Here is a 13,774-nt window from a genome sequence, read left to right on the forward strand (position 1 = left end):
CTCTTCTCTCCATGTGAATTTGTGCACATTTTTATGTTGGAACATGGTGGTAGTAATAACCAGTCCATGATCTGAGCAGAAATTCAACAGATATTTGCCATTATTATTAACTTTGCTCTTTTCTCCAAATTTCCCAAAATATTTTTGTATGTCTGACAATCATTTCTTACTCTGCTATTTAGATCCCCACAAGGATCAATTTTTCCTTTTTAATTGTGTCAGTTGCTTTTTGTAAAGCATAAAAAAATTCCTCCACTTCTACCTTAGTAGAACCTTCTGTGGGACCATAGGCACAAATAAGTCTCATTGTCCAGTTCCCCGTTCTCATATTTGCCCACATTACTCTACTTGAGACTGACTGCCATTCAAGAAGATTAGCCTCATATTTTGTGTTGAATACTATGGCTACTCCTTCTTTTCCTTGATTGTCATTGCTTGAATATAGCATTTTGTATTTATTGCTCAGAAAGATATCACCAGTTTTGGTCTTTTTTGTTTCAGTCACCAGTATTATGTCGATCTGGTACTTATCTAATTCCTCAGCTAGCTCCATTTCTTTGCCATTCAGGCTTCTTATGTTGATAGTACCAATCTTTAACTCTGGTGATGTTGAGTTGGGGTGTGTTTTCAGATTTGTTCCAGTAGCTGACTTTTCGCTGTTCGCCCTGGTTCCCTGGCGAAAACAACGGGGACCTTGTTTAACCGGGCAACGCCCAAGCCAGCATGAAATTTTGTCATGTTGTAGTATCATTTTTTATTTTGGTTTAACCAATAAGAATACAATTTGTTCGGCTAAATGCCAAATTGTGGGCAAATATCAGAATGGGGAATTGAACAATGAGACTTATTTGTGCCTATAGTCCCACAGAGGGTTCTACTAAGGTAGATGTGGAGGAATTTTTGATGCTTTAGAAAAAGCAACCAACACAATGAAAAAGGAAAAGTTGGTCCACGTTGGGGATCTAAATAGCAGAGTAGGAAATGATTGTCAGATATACATAAATATTTTGGGAAAATTTGGAGAAAAGAGCAAAGCTAATAATAATGGCAAATACCTGTTGGATTTCTGCTCAGGACATGGACTGGTTAGTGCTAATACCATGTTCCAACATAAAAATGTGCACAAATTCGGACGGAGAGAAGAGGCAAGGAATAAGAAAATTCTCATTGACTATGTTATTACTGATTGTGATGTTTTCTCCCTGGTGCAGGACACCACAGTGTACAGAGGATTTGAAATTAGAAGCGATCATTATTTAGTCTTGTGCAGGATAAAATTGAATTTCATATGAAAAGAATAACATGTAAGAAAGTTTTAAAGCAAATAAAAGTTGAGCAGCTCTCAGATGTGAACTGTAGACTAAAATACACAAAGATTATTGAAGAAAAAAATTAAAGAGTTTGAGAACAGGAACCAAACCATGGAGATTCAGTGGCAAGCCTTGAAGAAAACACTGATTGATTCAGCCAGAGAGGCATGTGGTGAGGTAATCTGCAAGGAAAGAAAAATCAGAACTCCATGGTGGACACAGGAAGTTAAAGAGGCCGTGAAGGAAAAGAAGAAAGCATATCAAAAGTTCCTGGCAAATAAGTCAGCTTTTGCTCATAGCAAATACAGAGTCAAATGTAAGAAAGCTAAACACTGTAAACTAGCTAAACAAAAGTCATGGGAAGACTTTGGTAAGAACAGAAAATAAATATCAAGAAGGTGGCAAGGTGTTCTGGAGGTTGTTGAAGAAGCTTAGAAATGGAGGAAAGAATGCTGTAAAAGGAGTTAGAGATGATAAAGGTGATATGAAAACAGGATAAAAAGATATCCTCGAAGTATGGAGTAATTATTTCAGAAATTGCTAAATGAAACAAGCAGTGATAGCACAGTGGTAAAAAACATTCAACATGCATACAGTCAGGAATTCATATCTATACTTGAAGTAGAAAAAGCCATCAAAGGCTTCGAATGTGAAATGCAGCAGGAGTAGATGATATGCGACCAGAAACGCTGAAGTATGGCGGTATAAAAGTCTTACAGTGTCTGCACTGCATAGTTCAGAAAGCCTGGGCAGAGGGACGAATTCCCGATGATTGGAGTAGTGCTCTAATAGCACCCATATATAAAAAGGGAAATAAAACTGAATGTGAGAATTACAGAGGTACTTCCCTACTGAGTGTTCCTGGCAAGATCTATGCAAGTATACTTGAGAAATGGTTGAGAAGAATTGTGGAAGAAAAGCTTGGTGGAGAACAAGCTGGATTCAGGCTAAATAGAGGATGTCAGGATCAGATCTTCACTTTACGACAAATAGTTGAGAAAGCATGGGAATATAACAAAGATCTGTATTTAAGTTTTGTCGATCTGGAAAAGGCATATGACAAGGTGCCAAAAGAGAAGCTATTCAATACGCTACAGTTATATGGTGTCAATGGGGCATTATATCAAGCAATACTTAGTCTGTGTTTGAGTTGCAAGTCAGCAGTTAGAATTGAAGGAAGTACAGGAAGATGGTTTATGTTAAATCTGGTGTGAGACAAGGATGTATTATCCCCTCTGTTACTCATCTATATGGATCACATTATGAAGGAAAGTGGTATTAAACATGATATCAAAATTGGAGATGTTAATGTCAGCTCTTTTCTTTATGCGGACGATGTTATACTTCTAAATAAATCCGCTAGAAGTTTGCAAGATTCCCTGACTAAATTGAATAACTACTGTAATAGATATGGTATGAAGGTCAGCATTAAAAATACAAAGACAATGAAAATAAGCAGAAGTATTGAAAATATCAGCTGCATTGTGAATGGAGAACCTATGGAACAAGTAAAACATTTCAGCTACTTAGGCACGATTTTTTACAGAAGATGATAAATCAAATATGGAAATAGACAACAGAACCAACAAAGCTGGTATGGTGGGAAGTCAATTGAATAAATTCATGTGGAATAAGAGAGAAATTAGTCGGAACACTAAATTAGCTGTATACAAGACAGTGTTCAAACCAGTTTTAACTTATGGATCTGAGAGCTGGGTCAGAAGTAAAACACTCGACCAAAAACTAGTGACCGCAGATATGAGAGTCCTGAGAAAGATTAGAAGTGTGAACAGATGGCATCAATGGCAATATCATATTAAAAATGAGGATATTAGGAAAGAACTTTACATTGTCAGCATCCAGGAATGCATTAGCAGAGCCAATTTCAGGTGGTATGGTCACTTGAACAGAATGGGTGAGGAAAGATTAGCAAAACAAGTGTTCTATGCCAGGTTGGCAGGAAAACGACCCAGAGGAAGACCAAGATATAAGTGGATTGATACGGTACAAAGTGCCTTAGACGATAGAAATATAAGATCTGATAATGTTGGAGTCTTGACAAGTAACAGACTGATTTGGAGGAAAATTGTAGATAGGAAGTTAGTAATGATGTAAATTTTTCATGTAGTACTATCACATCCTGTACAACCCTTGAGGATACATGTCAGGAATTTGATGATGACGATACTATGGCTACTTCATTTCCTTGATTGTCAATGCCTGAATGTAACATTTTGTATTTATTTCTCAGAAAGATCTCACCAGTTTTTGCCTTTTTTGTTTCACTCATCCCTATTACATCGATCTGGTACTTATCCAATTCCTCAGGAAGCTGCATTTCTTTGCCATTCAGGCTTCTTATGTTGATAGTACTGATCTTGAACTTCGGTGATATTGAGTCGAGGTGTCTCTTAGGGTTTGTTCCAGTAGTTGATTTTTCGCTGTTTGCCCTGGTTCCTTGATGAAAACAACAGAGGCCTTGTTTAACTGATTTAATAGGTTTGAGCTAATAAGAATACAATTTGGTCGACTAAATCCCAAATTGCCAGCCCATCTTCATTCATTCAGTATCCAGGTAGATACCTAACAGGGTGCACCACGAGTAGGTGAGGATTGGACATTAGGTCAGAAGCCTAGGTCAGGTCTCTGCATTCCTTTAAAGGTTATGTGGAAGTCTCCTCTTAGTTATATAGCTTTGAGCCTTAAGCACCCCCAAATGAAAAGTTTGTACTCGCATAGATCATTAACACATATTAAAATTAGGATTAGTCCTAGCATTAAACCTTGTGCGATTCCATATCTATTATTTTCGCTGTGCCATTGAAGGTTCCATAGTGAGTATATTGTTTTCTGTTATTCAAATAGGATATGAACCAATCATTAGTAACTCTGCTAATGTCATATCTAGACATTTTCTGTAGGAGTTAACCATGCACACAGTCATGATATTTTAGATATATCGATAAAAAAAAAAATGGGTGCTATATGCATTCCTTTATTTATCCTACTATGAACTGCTTTATGAAACTCAAATAATGCTTTTCTATATTGAATTTAGATCTGAATCCACATGATTAAATACATAAAAGGATATGGAATTTAGGTAGCTGTTTTTAATAATTTATTAGTAGTTCAATAACCTTTGAGACTGCAGATAATACAGATACTGGTCTGTAATTTATGATTTAATTTCTGTCACGCGCTTTAAATAATTGAAGCATAGAATTTCTCAACCTTTAAGTGTTCTATAGATTTCCCATGTTTAAAAATTTATTAATGTGTGTTAAGATCCTGAACTTTTGTTTAATTATAATATGTAGTTTTGCAACGTGATGTGATCATATCCCACTGTTTTCCCTTTTTATTCCGATTACTACATTCTTTACTTCATTCTCATTTACTGCATATAGATACACTGAATTCTTTAACGAAGGCAGATGGTTTACATTCTTTGCCATGTCTATAGGATCAAAATCACAACTATCATATTTAGTCAAGAGCTTATTAATTTCATTAAGAAGAGTGGCGACATCACTGCCCTCTGGGAATTCACCTGTTTTCTGTTTTGTATTGTGAATCATGGTTCTTTGCCAACCTCCATTCTTTACTTTTATTGTTCATGTGATAAAGAAATTTCATTAGGAGATAGTTTTCTTTGAGATAGTTTGCATACTTTATGTTTTCCTTTAAGCATTCAGTGAAATTTTTATAAGCATTTTCAAACATTAAATTGTAGGGATTCTTCCTATACTTATTTGTATCATTTTTCTTTATTCCTAATCGTATGTTTTAGTTCTTCTGTAATTCAGTGTATGTGATGATTCTTATTTGCACTTCTTTTAATATCTTGTTGTGATTTGCTATCTGCACATGTAATCATCTGAATGAATTCCTCATATAACTGATTTATATTTAATAGATTGTTATGTGGTAATTGATAATTTCTTATATATTTCTCAACTGTATTATAATTTATGCTAATTTTGTTGATCTCATTATTAATAGAAACAACTCATATCACTACTGTACAGTGTAGATATATGCAATGGTATAGAGCAATGATCTATTATATTACTACAATAGACTGCTAAGGATACCTTATAGGACATTATTTTTTACATGTGTGATCAATACAACTATCTGAATTGTTCGCTTCTCTCGTATTACCAGTTATGTATGTAAGAAACCCATGTGACAATAATATACTTTTATATTATTCAATTTTGCTATTATTCTTATATAAATCCAACTTTATATCACCTACTAGTATAATATTCTTATGTTTTAATGTCTTTAGGGCATTATTTAACTCTGTTAAAAATATATCAATTTGGCCATTGTGTGCATGGTACATGTGCAAATATGAGTATATTTATTACTCTGTCATAAATCATTGCAGTTTCAGAATGCACATATTTGATTCCAATTTATGTAGATGAAAAGTGTTTTTTCTAGTGAACAGGATTAATTTGCCCAAATTGTTATAACCCTGCCAGTCATGAAAGGTACTGTAATTAAAGAGAGAACACTGGCCAATATCAACTTGTTTGATCCACATTTCCCTTAACACTAGTATATCTACATATCATTCAATTTTAGAGAAGAGCAACATAAAATTATTGAAATTTGACCTTGACGATATAATATTTACTTGTGAGTTTGAAGTATAATCGAAAAATCTTCTTTTTTTTTTTTTTTTTAACAGAGGTTAGATTATCATTTTTTAACAGCTGACAGTCACACCTAGATTAATGAAATCCTCCTGTTATGTCCATTTGTGTCAGCCTTCTTGTTTTGGTTGTTCAGAGTTTGGTATCATTCAGTTTTAAGTTACTGATTTCTTTGATATTGTCTGGTATTTTAATCTATAATACTTTTTTGTTATCCTACCTCAATTTACTGTCTCTTACCAACACATACTTAACTGCACTAAGCTGCTCTCTTTTGTTTTGCCTGATAAAGAAGTTGCTTATTAAGTTTGGTCAAGTTGTCATTTATCTAGATGATCACTGGCTTTAGTTGTTCATCAAACTGTTGGGCTGTAACCTTGTTAAGTTTTCTTGCCTCTGCCATCCATTTACTTTTAACATTTTTGTTGTGTAATTGAATGACAACTGGCTTGATGTGTGTTTTGTTATTGGTGGGTACTCTGTGGGCATGCAACGTCCTCTATTTCAACTCCTGGCAGGTTTACTAATTTTCAGATATATTATATATATTTTCTTTTTGAACTTCAGGAACAGGAAAGTCATTTATTTCAACATTGTTCATTGTGGTGCAGTGCTGAATTTTGTTAACATCTCATTTCAATTTGTTCATCTGCAACTTTTATACAGTAAAACCCCTTTCTTATACTTTTCTGGGGACTGATAGCAAGAAGTGTAAATAGCAGGAAATGTAAAAAAACATTAAAAAAAGGCTAAAAGATGACTTACTGCTAGTACGTGAGTCTACATACTAGATTACAAAATTTAATAACTGAAAATAAATGAATTTACAGTTACTTACATTTATCTACTTAAAAAAATCTTTAATTGTTAATTATTCTTGCTTTTCGTTTTTTTTGACATAGCACCAGATTGCTTGGCATTGAGTTCAATGCTTGACCTGTTTTTTTACTATCGTGTTCAAAGTGGACATGGAGAGTCCAAGATCTTTTGCTAAATGCACAGGTGTTCCGGCATGCCAATCTACACATCACAGAATTGCCATCTTTTCTTCTACCGAAATACATTTGTCTTTTTTCTCCATAACTAACTTGGATAATCTTTTTTCTCCATAACTAACATGGATAATCCACCACCACAACTTGAAAAGAACTTTCACATGCTAAATTACATAGAAGAAATTCTGCAATATCAATTCGTACTGTGATTGAAAAATCTGAGTATCGCTAATCACCAGATTACTACTGCAAGCCATTGTGATGGCAGAAACAAAACTACAGCCGAAAGCAGCGCAATCTGGGAACAGAAATGTGCAGATTTCCACAGAAATTGATTTGAAAATCAGTATTGCCACCCGAGAAAAAAACGCAAAGCACGGGAAATAACGTCCACATCAAGTTGTTAATGGCGGGAAAACAATATATCTTAAGAATAGGCTTAAGACGGGACCAACGGAAAATGACGTAAATGGCAGGAAAACGTAAATTGCAGGAACGTAAAAATGGGGTTTTACTGTACTGTAATTTATTTTCATTTGTTAATTCTGCATATTTAATAGACAACTTTTTGATTAGTTTTTCATAGCATTCAGGTTTGATCTTCAAATCCTCAATACATCCAAAGCTGTATTCTAGTGTTAATTTCAAATCACTTTATTATGAACAAATCACTTTCTAAATTGAACATTTCTTCACTTCAAGTTGCCTTCTTATTGTAAAGTTGTCTCTTTTAATTTCTTTAAGAGCATTTAGATCTCTTATTCGATATCTGAATTTTCTTAAGAGAATTCTTGCATCTATTCCCACTTCTCCGTTATCATTATTTAAAAAGCTTTAAATAAACTGTTGCTGCTAGAATTCAGTCTATCAGTAGCTTTACTGCATTTATTAGAGACGTATTATTTCTAGTTTCTTTCAACTTTGTAATGCCTATACACACAGGATGATAATATTCGCAAAATTCCATAGAATATTGCCAAAAGTCACTTATCAATCTTACCTTTGCAATTTACAGCAGACATGATCTTGGCTGGTGTCCTTGAAGATTATTAAGCAGGTGTAGTACTTGGCAGTTGTCACAGAATGCGGAGTCAAGGATTATTCTGTTTCAATGGTTATGGCCTTTGTTCTTCTAGTGCAACTTGATCAATACAGCTATGGGAGTTTTGAAACACTAGTTTTTCAGGAACTACTAAGTCAATTTCAATTATTAAAATGTTTACTTTTTGTAGGTTAGCAAGATGTTTTACTTAAGCATATTTTAAAAGTGATTAGAATAAGAATATTACTTAAATTTAAGCATGTACACAGGGGCAGAAAGAGAACACAGGCATCCACTGTGTAAATAAGCTAACATTGTCTTCTGGGAAATCAGATTGCAAAAATCAAGTTCCTTGTAGTACGATGTTGGTAAATAGGGAGGCTACATCAAATAAAACCATATTCTCTTATTAGCCAGACACGAGTCTTCAGTTTTCTTTTTTAAATTGAGGCTGTTTTTAATAAAGAACCAGCGTGACCAGTCAGATTCCCAAACATGATGAGAAAGATGCTTTGCAAGGTGGTCCAATACAATTCACTATTGGGCATAGTGGGTAGCCCTCTTTGTGGACTTTAGGTAGCCCACAGAAAAGTCAGATGAACATGATGAATTCATGATCTCTCAACAGTAGAAGCATCCCAAAATTGTACAATGTCAATTTATTGGGTTGGCAAATAAGTTTGATCAGTTTATGCATTAGTACAAGTTTACGGCACTTCGCCTGTCGCTATTGCTGCACTACTGCGCAACGCTACTGCGCAGTTAAAGGCGACATTTTACATAAACTTCCAGTGAATTTTCATTTGGCCTACTTCAGTTGCATGTGTAACATATTTTTAGAAATGGAAGGAAATAATGTACATTACCGGAATATTTTGCTTTTTTATTTCAAAAAAGAGAAACGAGCTGCGGAGGCCCATAAAAATATATGCAGCGTATATGGGGATGGTGCCTTAACAGAATGTGTATGCCACATTCTGTTCTGGAGATTTCGACATCAGTGATTCGCCTTGCGCCGGACCGAGGTTGATTCGAGTGTTGTGAAGGATATCGTCGACAAAAATCCATTGCAAACAGTGTGGGAGATTGCTGCAGTACCGAACATATCTCATACAAACACTGAAAACCATTTGCACAAGCTGGGATATGTTTCAAAACTCAATGTTTGGGTGCTGCATGAATTGACTGAGGGCAATATGACTGCTCGCATATCCATGTGTGATTCGCTGCGACGTCGGCAAGAAAACAACCCATTTTTGAAGCGGATGATTATGGGAGATGAAAAATGGGTCGTGTACGATAACATGGTAAGTAAAAGATAATGGGGGCACAAGAGTAAACAGCCGCAAACAAACTCGAAAGCGAGATTGCACCCAAGGAAGATCATGCTCTCTGTGTGGTGGAATTATAAAGGTATTATCCACTACGAGGTGTTACCATCAGGCAGAACGATTGATTAAACGGTCTATTGCTCACAGTTAACACGACTGGCCCGTGCAATTAGTACAAAACGTCCTGCATTGGCAAATCGGAAAGGAGTTGTCTTTCACCACGACAACGCCAGACCACACACATCGTTAACAACCCGAAGTAAATTGTTACGTCTTGGCTGGGATGTTTTGCCTCATCCTCCATATTCACCGGACCTGGCACCTTCCAATTACCACTTATTCCAATCATTGCAGAATTCCCTGAATGGGAAAACCTTCGCTAATGAGGAGGCTGTCAAAAGACACCTGGATCAGGTTTTCACCAGTAAACCTCGGGAGTTTTATGAACGAGGCATAATGAAGTTGGTGGACAGATGGCAAGAGGTCATTGATAGAGGGTCAATATATAACTGACTAGTATCTATTATATATATTAAATAAAATGTGTTTCATTTCACTCTGAAAAACCGAACAAACTTATTTGCCAACCCAATAATTTATTGAGTTGACTCTTTGTTGGATCCCTGCTAATCACACAACAGGTTGACCTCTCAATAAGATATTAATTTTATGATTATACTCAGCAGGATTCATGACAACAGTGGCACCACCTTTGTCAGCCTGTGTGATAGCAATACTAGTATTCTGACCTAAGAGGTGAAGAACTTGTACTTCCACTTCTGAGAATATACTCAAAGGAGATTATTTTTATTGCATAGAGTGTGGGCAATCTCAAAACATAATTTATTAGCTTCAGCTGCATGTAATTCTCTGATGCCTTTTCCACATTTACCATAATTTAGGTAAGGTAAGTAAGTAAGGAGACAAAGCAAAATCAAGACCTTTAAACAGAACATTTAGTTCATTTGTGAGTGGTCTGTTTGTTAAATATATAGCCCAGCTGTCATGGATACTCAGTTAATGGATGAATATTGTGGCAGTTTCTTGCTTCTAATACAGTGTATACAACTTTGCAGGAGAACAGAGAATAACTCTGAATATGTACAAAAGCTGCGAGTGTCATAATGTAGTGAAACATCAATTTTTGGTGATGTAACTTTATTACCAAATGACAACACTAGATGCCATGATATGTCACACCATTTGAAAATGGCGACTTTTGATAGTGCAGAGTGAGCACATTGTGTGTTTTGGTTTGAGAAAACAAAGTCTGCAACATAAGTTGAAAGGAATTTCTGCATGCAATATGGCAAAGAACCTTCTAGTAGATACATGATGGCACAAGAATTTTGTGGAAACAGGCTGTTTCCACAAAATTCAAGGTCAACAGGAAGGTCACGTGCTGCCAATGCTGTTGTGGAAGAAGTTTGGGAAAGTTTCCAGAGAAGCCCTGGAAAGTCAACCAGACAGGCATCTCATCAAATTGGAATTCCACATTGCTCTCACTTCTGTTATCTCAAATATTATGGAGAAGGTCATCAACAACCAACTCCTGAACCACCTAGACATATCAACTAATCATGAAGGGTAGTATGGATTTTGCCACTCATGATCTACAGCTGATCTTGCTTTCACACTCACCTCTGGACTCAAGCCATGGAGAAATTTGGAGAAACTTACATGGTTGCCCTCAACATTTCAAAGGCATTTGATCGGGTTTGGCACAGGAGCCTACTTAACAAACTGCCATTCTATGATCTGTCTTCCTCACTCTGCAACTGGATTGCCAACTTCCTCACTGGTCGCTCATTAAGTGTCATGGTGGATGGTTTACTCTCTTCAGATTTCCCCACCAATACAGGAGTACCCAGGGTTCTGTTCTTTCAACCCACTCTCTTCCTCTTGTGTATAAATGACCTGCTCTCACAGACTTCCAATCCTGTCCATAGCTTTGCTGATGATGGTACACTCCATTCTTCCTTTTCATTTGAACAACCTTCTAATATTTGAACAACCTTTGTGGTGTTCAAATATTAGAATCCTCAAGATCTACCACAACCAGAGACCTGACCTCAGATCTACTAGCTATATATCCCAGTGGGGCAAGGACAACCTTGTAAACTCCAATGCCACCAAAACTCAGTTCTGTCTCATCTCTTGCAAGAAAGAGCTCGCATCCCTCCCCTTACTTTCAGTAATACTGAGATATCTAACCATAATTAGATTTCTGTCCTGAACTAATCTGCAACTCCAATTTTTTCTGGCACAACTACATTTCAACTATAGCTTCCTTAGCCACCAAAAAACTAAAGTTCTTTGGCGCTGAGGAATAATAGTGGCCAATTCAGCAGATGCTCTGCTGAATTGACCACTATTATTCCTCTACTCTCCTTCAAAATCATTAAGACAAGAGCCTCTGCTAACCAACACCCTTTTACAGGATGGTGCACCAAAACCCTAAGATTACTCAATTCTATCCAGAGGATGGCAATCCAGCTAATAAATGATTCCTCTCTCACCAACTCATTTCAATCCCTAGTATCCCATAATACAACATCAACTCTTTCAACCCAATACTTAAACCTTGGTATCACTAATTCCTTCTACTTCTGTCCTTTGGGATAGTCTCCCCTACTCTGCCTTCATCAGATTACAACCCTTCACAGCTGCTAACTCTATACAAAGTGCAAAATCCATCCAGCCATGGAATATTGCTCCCATATTTGAGATGGTGCACCAAAACCCTAAGATTACTCATTTCTATCCAGAGGATGGCAATCCAGCTAATTAATGATCCCTCTCTCACCAACTCATTTCAATCCCTTTCATAGATGTTCAGTTTCTGCCTTGTGCCTCTTCTACAGATATTTTCATGGACAGTGCTCTGCTGAATTGGCCACTATTATTCCTCCCCTCTCCTCCAAAAGCATTAAGACAAGAGCCTCAACACCCTTTTACAGTCCATCTTAAAACTCACCAAACTAACTTCACTACCTCCTGTTTCATCCCATCTACTTCTGTCCTTTGGGACAGTCTCCCCCTACTCTGCCTTCATCAGATTACAACCCTCAGCTGTTCAAGCGAAATGTGAACAGACTACTCCTCTCGTCTATTTCTCTTGTCCATACATCGCACTAATGGGCTAAAAGTCTTGTGGCCTTTCATGTGTGGATCAGATATAGAAAAAATAATAATAAAAAAGCAAACCAAAATTTGCACATGAAATAACTTAACAATTAGAATACTTGGATATAGAGGCTAATGACTTCACATCAATTGCCTAGTATCTCATAATACAACTTTAACTCTTTCAACCAAATACTTCAAACCTTGGTCTCACTTATGGGTCTGGCTCCCACTGATGAGACCTCAATAAAGGCCAAAACCAGTCTAGGTAGTGGCCCTTCTCATAAAGCTGGAAACTGTATAAGGAGAGTGTGAGCAGAGAAGTGAGGAGCAGGTTCTTTGCATGGAGAGTGGAATGCACCGCCTGAATGTTTTGTGAATGATAGACACACTGAATTAGTTTAATGCCTGGTTGGATGAGCATTGTGTGCAATAATGTGTACCTCCCACAATGAGTGACTTCATGGAGGTCAGATATTAATAATAATGATACATACCGTAGCATTATACATGTCTGCAAGGATATGTGAGTTGCATTATGGGATACAAAGGCAGCTGATGTGAAAGCATTAGCATCTATATACAAGTAGCCCAGTTGTACAGTTATTTCCCATGCAAATCTTTGTTTGCTTACACTTGGATAAAGGATGAAAACCAAGAATATAATTTCTTGGCATCTTTTAATTTATAGTATAACCAAGTTAAAAAAACATTCAACACACACAAGTAGGACTGAGTTTATAATTGTAATCCACTGTAATGTAACAATTTTTCAGGATGATTAATTCAGGTCCATAACTATCATCAAATTAATGAACTTTACACATAACAAAAGTATTATATGTATACTTTTGTTATGTGTAAAAATAATTGTATACATAGGTTGATGTGTAAAAACTTACTGAAAATGCTGAAGAAGAAAATTTCTGTAACAGTGTTCTTTGGGAATACCAACTATCATTAAAGTCCTACTCACCTATGTAATAAAATTCAACAGTATTAAAACACAGAAACTAATATATATATATATACATAGAAGGGAAAAAGCTTATCATCATAATTTATTAACTTAAATATATATTGAAATAAATTCCTGCAAAAGTCATGAATACGTTCTGCACTAACCACCAAGATCGATTCTTTTATCTTCTGTTTTCTATTAATAGCTGGACAATAGGAGTCAAATCCTGTGACTCCTATGTTCCAGCAATTACCGTATTTGCCGGCGTATACAATGCACCCCCTTTTTTCAGTGATAAAGTTTTTTTAGGAAAAAAACTTTATCACTTAATATTATAAT

General features: G+C 36.0%; 1 protein-coding gene across 3 annotated transcripts in view; it reads right to left on the reverse strand.

The window, feature by feature from the left end:
* The window catches only part of LOC150102528 (osmosensitive cation channel TMEM63C-like), a 491,876-nt gene that overhangs the window by 294,411 nt on the left and 183,691 nt on the right, over positions 1 to 13,774 (reverse strand). For all 3 annotated transcript variants that reach the window (XM_090398766.1, XM_090398765.1, XM_090398767.1), the window contains exon 9: positions 13,377 to 13,450. In XM_090398766.1, coding sequence (XP_090254892.1) covers positions 13,377 to 13,450 — 74 coding nt within the window. The remainder of the gene's footprint in view (positions 1 to 13,376; positions 13,451 to 13,774) is intronic.

The sequence above is a fragment of the Typopeltis vanoorti genome, chromosome 10, assembly GCF_054136105.1.
Source record: "Typopeltis vanoorti isolate ZY-2024b chromosome 10, IOZ_Tvanoo_1.0, whole genome shotgun sequence".
Taxonomy (NCBI): Eukaryota; Metazoa; Arthropoda; class Arachnida; order Uropygi; family Thelyphonidae; genus Typopeltis; species Typopeltis vanoorti.